Raw genomic sequence first — 11,216 nt, 5'->3', positions numbered from 1 at the left:
TTGGCACAGAAAAATAAGAATTGAAGCAGACATGGAGATTCACATACAAGTGGCCAAAGTGGCCACATGTGCCATGCCCTGGGCAGCCATAGGCATAACAGAGGCTTCTGAGAAAATTAAAGTGTCATAGGATAGGTGGAAAAGTTCAGTTGCGGATTAGGAATTGGTTATCGGACAGAAAACAGAGGGTAGGGTTAAATGGTCATTTTTCTCAATGGAGAAGAGTAAACCGTGGAGTGTCACAGGGGTCTATACTGGGACCAGTGCTATTTAACTTATTTATAAATGATCTGGAAATTGGAACGACAAGTGAGGTGATTAAATTTGCAGATGACAATAAACTGTTCAAAGTTGTAAAAACGCATGTGGATTGTGAAAAATTGCAGTCGGACCTTAGGAAATTGGAAGATTGGGCATCCAAATGGCAGATGAAATTTAATGTGGACAAATGCAAAGTGATGCACATTGGGAAGAATAACCTGAATCACAGTTAGTGGATGCTAAGGTCCAACTTGGGGGTTAGCGCCCAAGAAAAGGATCTGGGTATCATCATAGACAATACGATGAAACTTTCTGCCCAATGTGTGGCGGCAGCCAAAAAAGCAAACAGGATGTTAGGAATTATTAAAAAAGGGATGGTTAACAAGACTAAGAATGTCATAATGCCCCTGTATCGCTCATCTGGAGTATTGCATTCAATTCTGGTCTCCTTATAACATAATATATAACATAACTTTATTCTTCTATACCGCCATAGTCGAATGACTTCTAGGCGGTTCACACTGAAGAAAGCTGGACAATCAGTGAATTACAAAATGCAAATAGTGAAACTACAACATATTACTCATAAAATAGACAGGATGAAAATATAAATTTAGTGTGACTTCTGTTTAGGAGATAAATCTGTCGAACAATACAGTTTTAATTTCTTTCCGAAAGGCACCATAAGTCTGCCTAGTTCCACTGATGTAGTTACCTAGCCAAGACTGCTATTTGCTTGCTTGAAACATGAAAGACCTATCCAAACTATGAAAGGTAGATCAGCAACTAAAGCTTGCAGCTCACTAACTCTTCGAGCAGATGTGAAAGCAATGAGAAAAACCACTTTCCAAGTGAGATATTGCAGATGAGCCAAAGCCATTGGTTCAAAAGAAGGCTTCATCAATTGAGCAAGAACAACATTGAGATCCCAAACCACAAGAAAAAGATATAGTGGTCGCTAGAAGAGCGACAAAAATGATAAAGGGGATGGAACTCCTCTCGTATGAGGAAAGACTAAAACGGTTAGCGCTCTTCAGCTTGGAAAAGAGACGGCTGAGGGGAGATATGATTGAAGTCTACAAATTCTTGAGTGGAGTAGAATGAGTATAAGTGGATTGATTTTTCACTCCGTCAAAAATTACAGACCAGAAGACACTCGATGAAGTTACAGGGAAATACTTTTAAAACCAATAGGAGGAAATTTTTTTCACTCAGAGAATAGTTAAGCTCTGGAACACATTGCCAGAAGTTATGGTAATATGAGTGGATAGCGTAGCTGGTTTTAAGAAAGGTTTGGATAAGTTCCTGGAGGAAAAGTCCATAGTCTGTTATTAAGAAAGACATGGGGGAAGCCACTGCTTGTCCTGGATCGGTAGCATGGAATATTGCTACTCCTTGGGTTTTGGGGTTTTGGCCAGGTACTAGTGACCTGGACTGGCCACCGTGAGAACAGGCTATTGGTCTGACCCAGTAAGGCTATTCTTATGTTACACTGTCCGTACAGGGGCTCCGTGGATGACATCATCCCACATGTGAGAATATCTGCTTGCTGTCCCAGGATAATACCCGTTAAGATAAGTAACTGTACTTTTTCGGCATCCAGTGGGTAAATACGATCAGTTGTTAAACCAGTCAAACTGATTTAGAGATAGACTTTTGTGCATCTAGAACTCAGTGTATAGCCTTCAATGGAGGCTGCCCCAACTTTGTTGATTGGGCTGAGAACTTTTCAGTAGTGACTCATTAGGCACTGCAACAAAAAAAAAAGCATCGATCGGTCAATATTTTGAATTCATAGTTCCAGTTTGACTCGATCACTCTTCACGCGGCTACAACCTGAAAATCTGGTTTTTTAACAGTTCTGTAAACATGCAACAAACCAGCATAGAACTCTGTGACTCACGCGCCGCTTTAGCCCTTTAAATGGATCACGTGACTTCCAAGTAAAAAACAGACGTTATCACGGGCGCGGGAACTGACCTTCATCCACTTAGATGGGGTGAGAAAGCGTCAGCCTCGCCCCAAAGACGCGCATATTCACACCCCGCATTGCACGAAGCAACAACGATTTGTTTACCCAATAAACAGTACTTATAAGCCTGTCCTTATCCCTCTACTATTCAATCTATGCTCCCTTCCAAACACTATTTTGACATCGGCACGTGACTCTGCGTTTGAGCACCCCGCGCGCCAGCTCTTCGAATTCCGTCAGAGCAGAGAATCCAGATCGTCCAATAAGAACTAGGAAGCAACCGGCATAGCTCCGCCTCCGCCTCTACACGCGCTTGCCGCGATTTGAGTTTTTAATGCATGCGCACACCCTCCTTTCATTAGATTGGTTGAGACTTTTGTCAATCTTATTAGGCTTAAGCTCTTGACAGTCGGGGCTGCGCTGATTCGTTCTCCCCGGGCGCGAAATGTAACGCGGGAAAAAGGGGAACGCTTTTTTTTTTCTGTTTCTCTCGCTGTTGTATATTAGGGGATACAGGTACGAGAAGCCGGTGAAATTTGAGTGGATTGTTTGTAGTTGCTATTGTAGCTGCTTAGGATAATAAATAGTTTTTGTGTGGCTTGGGAATCCCCTATACACAGTAGGGATTTTGGGCGATCCCTCTGTGCAGCTGTTGCTTTTTCTCGCACCGGTAACCTAACGAAAAAAATCGGTTGAGTGGGCCCTAGTACTACGTGCATTCATACGGCATCAGGAACAGTTCCCATCAGTCGTGCCCGTGGATTTTTGATTTGGGTTTTTATCTTTTTCTGAGAGAGAAAATAAAAATGATGGCCCAAAACCATCCATCGACATTCCAGCAGCAGCCACAAGTGATTTTTTGCCACGATTCTCCAAAGCGGGTTCTGGTCTCCGTCATCAAGTCTACTACACCGATCAAGCCTCGGCGGACGGATCCGCCTCTAGCACCCACCAGCCCAGGCTTCAGCGACTTCATGGTGTATCCTTGGCGCTGGGGGGAAAACGCACATAACGTGACCCTAAGCCCCGGCCCCGTGCGAGCTGGAGACACCCCTTCTGCAGCTTTCTCGCCATCAGCTGGCGGCGGTGCTGCCTCGGCTACTGCCACAGCCCCCTCTCAGTCCTGTGCGGCTGGAGGCTCGGGGAGCACGGCTCCGGAACCTGGCCTACACACAGATTCTGCTGAGAGCCCGGATACCACTGCCTATAAGGTGAGGAGATTAGTGATCGTATGAATATTATATTGTTTATGTGTGCTGTGTACTCGATTGTTCGTGTATTTCGTAAAGGCTATGAAAGCGCGCAGCGATCTTCGTGGTAATTTTAAAGTGCTTTTAATTAATTTCTGTCTTATCGCTGGAGGGAGGATGGCAAGTGGGTTTTTTTTAATGTGTGTGGGTGTTTTTTTTTTTTTAAATAAGTTTAATTCTAGTCTCCCCTCCCCCTTACGATGCTTCTCCGTCTTCATTTGCTCCCCCTCCTCCCGTTACTTAAGTTTTCCCGCAATGAATGGTTTTTAAAATGAAATCACTTCCGGCCGTCAGCTGTTCTCTTGGGTGGTGGCTGCGCGCGCGTCCTGGAAGTCAGGCGTTGCTAAGCGGAGTGGTGAGGAAGGAGGGGCCTGGCGCGCTCGTGTGGTGGCAAAACGGGAGAGGGGTGGAAAGACTAAGAGTGCTTGCTTAGTAGCTAGCTAGGTGCCTTCTTTGGCAGACTTGTTTTTTTAAGTTCGACAACGTTGCAAACGTTGAGGAAAGGATTTTGCGTTAATCTAAGGAATAGGTAAACATAGCTTGAGCGATTGAGGGAAGTTGGTGTCTTAATTTGAATACTCCTTACGGGTGTATGATAGCACCTTGTACACTTCATGTAACATACTTGTATCTGGATTCTGAAGGCTGCTAAATTGTGTCCTACCATCGACTACAAGACTGATTCCTTTTTTTTTTTTTTTTTGTTCCTCTGTAAAAATTAGTAAATACTCTAAATTAGCGCGATTGGAACACTTTAGCGGCCTTCTGGTATTAACTCGCGGCCCTCGTGCCTCATAGATGCAGGGGAGGGCCTTGAAGGTTGGGTCCTGGCAGGTCAAAGGGCCAAGGCAATCTTTCCGGCTCCTTTCTATTGATATTGCACAGGAAAAAAGTTAGCATATGTTCAATCGGGGGGGGGGGGGGGGAAGCAGTCCTGGTTTTTGAAATTATGAGGATGGATTCACTGGAAAAGGAGTTGCTTCAAAGGCTGGTTGGATACCATCAAGAATGACACAGGAATGAACATCAAACAATTTGAAAGAAGCCATGTAAAACAGGGAAGCTTAGCAAGGACAGGCCTACAGAACATCCAAGGATCAGACACTGGATAGTAATAATTAAGGATTACCATACCACACTATTTTCAATTGGTATTGTAGGCTCTGTAATGCGTTGTCAGCCTGGAATGCCTTAAAATCACTTTTCTTGAATTGGTAGCCATCCTGCAGTTGTATCAGTGGTCTTCATGTGATAGATACCTAGTCAGTTAAGATCATAAGAATTGCCGCTGCTGGGTCAGACCAGTGGTCCATCATGCCCAGCAAACTGCTCACGCGGTGGCCCTCTAGTCAAAGACCAGCCCCCTGACTGAGACTATCTCTATCAGTTGTATATTTGTTTCAGAAACTCAAGAAAGGGCTAGATCAGTGTATTGCAAATTGTGTGCCGCGGTACACTGGGAAGGAGGAGAGGCACCAGCTGATTACCTACAAGACATGCCTCTCATGGCGAGAGGCACGTCCTGTAGACAATCAGCGGGAGCCAGCGCCTCTCTTCTCTGGTCCTCTTCTATGCTGGCATCCTCCACTGACGTCTCGGGGCCTGTCTAGAAGGCCTTCGCACATGCATGGATGTTGACATGATGTCGCACATGCACATAACGCCATCATGGTGACATCTGCTTACTTCTGGGTGCCTCGAGCCGCGGCCACTGCCTTTAGTGTGCCATGGCTCAAGAAAGTTTGTGGGACACTGATGTGCTAGATGCACTAAAGCAGGAGTGTCAAAAGTCCCTCCTCAAGGGCCGCAATCTAGTCGGGATTTCAGGATTTCCCCAATGAATATGCATGAGATCTATTAGCATACAATGAAAGCAGCGCATGCAAATAGATCGCACTATGCCGGTTTGACTGGTTTAGCAACGATCATATTTGCCAACCTGATGCCCAAAATGTCTCACTGCGTGGTCTGATGTTTTCTAATTTCTGGCATGCAAATGAGGTCATTAATATTAAAACCAGGCATCAGGTGTCTTAAACTTGCAGCTTTACTCGCTCGAAAACTAACACCATCTCAATGCTGGCGTTAGCGTATAGTGCGCGCAGTAATTCTGCGTGCGCTAAAACCACTATCGCAGCTTAGTAAAAGGAGCCCTAAATGTGTACTATTTTTATTAGTTTATTATTATTATTTCCAATGCTCAATATGACTTCCTTTTTTAAGGTTTGACACTTGTGCCAGAATATTTTTACTAAATTTAAGTAGCCAATTCTAGAAGGGAATAATTAGATATTTGTCCTCTTTCAAATGGTAAGAGGTTTAAAAAAAAGGAAATGTGTTAATGAAGTCATTAGGTTCAATCTAGCCATTTATTTCTACATGAATTTAAACAACAACAAAAAAAGATAAATATAGCTCATCCAGTCATACAAGAAATGGCTCTACAGAACCTCTAATAATGTTTTGATCACTAGGTTCCTTCCTGAGGTCTCACTGAGGATATGAAATAGATGCTATCCCCACTTCAGATCTCTTCCACATAATTTATGGAGAGGTGTTACTGAGCCTTGAAGGAGACCTGTGTGATTGATCTTTATCTGCAACTTTTTTATTTTGCTGTAGTGCAAAGTGAAAGCTAGGGCAAAACAGTTTAGGTAAAGATGCAGGTAATAATTAGCAATATATTAAAAATATTTTATTTTTATTTTCTTATAATGTCATTTGAAAGCTGCTTGATGTTAATACAACTATAATTCTTTATTGTGTGTGTGAGTGGGAGGGGGGAGGGACAACACCTAAATCAACAGTAAAGCTAGAATAGGGTCACTAAATCCAGGGGCTTACCTAATATATGACAGCCAGTGCTGATCATTTTTTAACAACCACCTCCTCTATATAAAAAAAGATATTTTTAGTAATAATCCATGAGTCACACAACAAGGATGCACCTAGGAAAAGGCAGCATCTTAAACACTGCAGTGAGCAAAAGAACACCAACACATGCATTGTAAAACTAAACAAGCCAGATCCTGCACAGTCAATTGATCCTGCACAGTCAATGCTAACAGAAAACCATGTCTTTTTTCATACACACAGACAGATACACCCTCGCCCAATATGGAATAATCACAAACTAAAAACAGAAATATGTATACAAAAGTTAAACTGAACCAAGAAACCAGACTCTGCATACAATGCAATACCACAGAAACAGTGACATGTCATCTAATACTGTGCAAAATATAAAGACAGTAGATGTAAATTTGAAAAAAACTGCTTCATAACAATCACCACTTTAAAAATTAACAAATGGAAATAAAACGAGAAATAAGAAAATACCATTTTATTGGACTAATCCATTTTTCAATTAGCTTTCAGAGGCCAAATCTTTCTTCAAGACAGTACAGCAGGGGTGCCCATACTTTTTTGGCTTGCGAGCTACTTTTTTAAAATGACCAAGTCAAAATGATCTACCAATAATAAAATTTTAAGAAACACAAAGCACATTGTACGCAGAGAAAATGTTAATTATTATTTGTATTCGGGGTTTTTTTTTTTCAGAGGTCAAGGCAGATGACTTTAAAATATGCAATGTCACCTCAGTAGCAACTATACAAAAATAGACAAATATACCCTCTCCCTTTTACTAAACCGCGATAGCGGTTTTTAGTGCAGGGAGCTGTGCTGAATGCCCCGCGCTGCTCTTGACGCTCATAGGCTCCCTGTGCTAAAAACTACTATCACGGTTTAGTAAAAGGGGGCCATAGTGCAAAATATAGACAGCAGATATAAATTCTCAAAATGGGCACATTTTGATCACTAAATTGAAAATAAAATCATTTTTCCTACCTTTTTGTCTGGTGATTTCATGAGTCTCTGGTTGCACTTCCTTCTTCTGACTGTAAATCCAATATTTATTTCTTTCTATCTCTCCCCTTTTTGTCTTTCTTTCTTTCTCTCTCCCCCTGCCCCCCCCCCCCAAGCCATCACACTGATTTCTCCACTTCCCTGATTCTTTCCCTTCCCCCTAAGCCACCACACCGATTTCTCCCTGCTGCTTCCCTGAGCCAGGTCAAGCACGTACAAGCGCTGGACTCACAAGACTTCACCTCTAACATCAATTCTTTTTTTTTTTTTAATTCTTTATTAATTTTCAAGCTTTGACAGTGTATTACAATTAATATAACTTTAATAGATTGCATAAAATACACCATATTACACACATTATTAAAGAAAACATCCATTTCCCCCCCTCCTCTCAATTATTAATATTGGCTGGCCCAGAACTTCCTCTCTGACGTCAGAGGTGAAGTTGTGTGAGTCCGGCGCTTATACGCGCCTGGCCTGGCTCAGGGAGGCAGGAAGAAAAATATTGCAAAGGCAACGCGATCGACTCGCATTGCCTTTGCGATCTACTGGTTGATCGTGATCGACCATTTGGGCACCTCTGCTGTTATGGTATCCTGTCCTGACCTGAGGAAAGGGGTTTAGTCCCAAAAAAATTGCCTTATTTTCATTTCCTATTTATAAACTTTAATCAATACAGTTACAATACTACTTGATTCTACGTAAAGCAACCCAAAAATTTTTTTTCTGCTTTAATCATCTTTTCTTTGCTCTCTTCTTTCTATTCAGCGTTTGTCCTCGCTGCCTTCCATGTAACATCTGTCCTCTCTTTGCCCCTTCCACTCAGTCTCTCTCTCTCTCTCTGTCTCTCTCTCTCATGATTCATTTCAGCTTAACCCCCTCCCCTATGCTCTGGCATCTCTCTCTTCTCCTTTCCTTCCTTCCCACTCCACCCCATTGTCTGGCATCTCTATCTCCTTTCCATATGCGCTGACATCTCTCCCCCCACTCTATGGTCTGGTAGCTCCTTTCCCTCCCTCCCATGGTCTTGGCATCTCGCCTCTCCTCTCCCTTCCCTGGTCTTCCTTCTCCCTCCCCAATTGGGTGCAGCAGCAGCACTTCTCTTCCCCTCCCCAATTGGGTGCAGCAGCATTTCTCTTTCCCCTCCCCTCCCCCATTGGGTGCAGTAGCAGCATTTCTCTTCCCATCCCTCCCAGCTCACACACCCGTCGACAGAGTCGCTAGGCAAGTTGTAAGCTTCCCTCCATCGCTGTCTTATCTTCCATAGGTCAGCGACGGAGGGAAGCTTACAACTTGCTGCTCTTCCTTGCTTCAGGCCTTCCTTGTTGCTGGGTCCTGCCTTCGCGGAAACAGAAATTAGGCAGGACCCGGCAGCGAGGAAGGCCCGAAGCAAATAAGAGTTTTAACTTCCCTCCATCGCTGACTGAGTATGTGGCGGCAAGACATAGTGAGAATCCAAAATGGAGGCCGTTCCTGCTGAAACTGGAACTGCCGCTGAGGAGCCCACTGGCACTGGTCGTCACCATAGGAAACTCAACCTCATGATCTGAACTCGCCTCCCACGCAGAACCAAAGGCTCACTTTGGCTCCCCATAGTCAGCTCTGAGCTCCCAGCAGCTCCAGCCCTTGAAGCCTACACATGCAGTACCATAGTAGCTTACCTGCGCACTGCTAACGGGACTGCAGAAAACAGGCACCAGAAGTTAGGAAACCCCCATCAGCTAAACAGGCAAGCCCAAAGAAGTACAGCAAACCAAAAACTGCCTTAGCCCATAGCGAACTCATGCTTCGGGGCTCTTAAGTATGCGTGCTGGCTTCCCTTCTCTTCTCCCCTGGGACGTAACTTCAGTTGCAGAGGGAAGAGAAGGGAAGCCGGCATGCACACTTTTTAGAGCCCCGAAGCATGAATTCGCTACGGGCGATCTCCAAGCAAGTGAGAGGAGGGTTTCTTTTTTTTTTTTTTTTTTTTTAATGTTAAGAAACAGCGGCAGCAGCAGGATTCGTGTTAGATGACAGCCGGGCGGTCATCTAAATTAGCTGGGTGGAGCACCTGGCTAAAAGGCCCTAGGGAGAACACTGAAAAGCAGTGTGCACATACTTAATGTGAAAAAGTGCAAGTAAATAGTGCAGTTTTTAATTCCTTCCTGAACTGTAATACGGTAGGAGCTTGCCTTAGATCCAGGGGTAGCTCATTGCAACAGATAGGGCCCTGTACTGAAAACATCGTACTACGATAGCCAGATAGTTGCACATTAGAGAATGACATGGGGACCATTTACCGTGGGTCACCGCAGTAAATCCGCAGGAATGGAGACATTTGCAACTGGTTTACCGCAGGAATGGAGACAAGATCTTTCACCGCCCCGCAGGAATGGAGACAAGACCTTTTACCACCCTATGGGAGTGGTGAAAAGTCTTACTCCTGTGGTAAAAAAAATTGCACCTGTATCAGACTCGGCATCTTCTCCTTAGCTCCTCTTGTGCCTATTTTACCTTCAGGAGCCAGCCATGCCACGATGAAGACAGAAGGAACCTAAGACCAAAGCCTGAGACCAATGTGATTTGAAGAATAAAGTTACCAGACAACAAAAAGAAAAAAAAAATTATTTTATATTTTGTGATTAGAATATTTCAGAATTGAAATACGTATCCTGCTAGAGCTGGTATTAGACATAACTAGGGACCACAAAGTCCAGGCTGTGCTTCTTTAGCTTCCAGCTGGCTTAGGGCTCTCTCTCTGACTAGGGGGCAGTTGCCCTAGTTGCACTCCCCTAACATTCTTGCCATGTGTGACTAAAGTATTCTGTTAACTTGATTTTTCTATGTAGCATTCTGTAGTAATTTGTTTTCACAATAGTGAAGGGGATATTTGTGAAAGGGAGGGGAGATGGGTTTTGTTGAACCTTGATCTGTTTTATTTGTGTTTATAAAATGACAATTGTCAAGAGGAAAAGCTTCCACCCACACACACGCGACAGGCAAGCTTTGCCGGCATCAGTTTCTTTCCTAAAGTACCATGAAGGTAAGGGGGAGGGAGGGAGATAGATTTGGCGGGAGGGAAGGAAGGAAGGGGCCTCACGTGATCAGTGACTGCGTGCCTTCCCTCCCTTAAGTTTCTTTACGTCGCAAAGGTAAGGGGGAGGGAGGGAGATTCTTGGGCCGCTGAAGGGTGGTGAGGTGGCAAGAGGGAAGGGTGGATGCTGCGGGGACGGGGCAGTGAAGGGGATGATGGTCCGGTGACAGGGACAGATTTTTTTCCCTATGTCGTTCTCTATTGCAAATCTCTTAATGAGGGCACATCCAAACAAATCGTGTCCAATGATTGTAAATTCTGTGTTGGCCGATAAAAATACAACAAAGAACGCATTACAACAAAATCATTATCATATAGAGCCTTAAAAATTAAAAGAAGACAAACGCAGCTTACTCAGAGCCTCAGACAAAGATCACATAGGGATCAAAAACTAAATATCAGCATAAAGGTAAAAATTTTAAGCCCAGGTCCCTTAACTGCTTACATAGGGGTAGTAAGTAGATGTTAAAAAGCATTGCTGATAAAGCTAACCCCTGTGGAATCTCACACCTGAGGGACGACCAACTAGATATCTCCTGCCCAGACTCCGTGCAGAGCAATCTGTTATCCAGAAAGTAGCGGAACCAATCAAGCACCACTCCTCAAATGCCCAAAGCGTGTAACCTTGCTACAAAAATTTGATGGCTGACAGTATCAAATGCTGCCGATACGTCCAACAATATCATGAAGTATGAAGTCCCATGATCCAGTCCTTAAATATACTGTGTCGACTACAGATGAAAACAGTAATTCAGTTGAATATTTAGTCTAAAACCGAATTGAGCTTTATCTA

General features: G+C 43.7%; 1 protein-coding gene across 1 annotated transcript in view; it reads left to right on the top strand.

Annotated features, from left to right (window-relative positions):
• Positions 1–2,610: 2,610 nt before the first annotated feature.
• The window catches only part of ZNF367 (zinc finger protein 367), a 31,790-nt gene continuing 23,184 nt past the window's right edge, over positions 2,611–11,216 (top strand). The window contains exon 1 of the mRNA XM_033928340.1: positions 2,611–3,444. Coding sequence (XP_033784231.1) covers positions 3,040–3,444 — 405 coding nt within the window. The 5' untranslated portion in view covers positions 2,611–3,039. The remainder of the gene's footprint in view (positions 3,445–11,216) is intronic.

This window comes from Geotrypetes seraphini, chromosome 1 (genome assembly GCF_902459505.1).
Source record: "Geotrypetes seraphini chromosome 1, aGeoSer1.1, whole genome shotgun sequence".
Classification (NCBI taxonomy): Eukaryota; Metazoa; Chordata; class Amphibia; order Gymnophiona; family Dermophiidae; genus Geotrypetes; species Geotrypetes seraphini.
The sequence above is the reverse complement of the archived record's forward strand: the minus strand, read 5'-3'. Positions and strand labels throughout refer to the sequence as shown.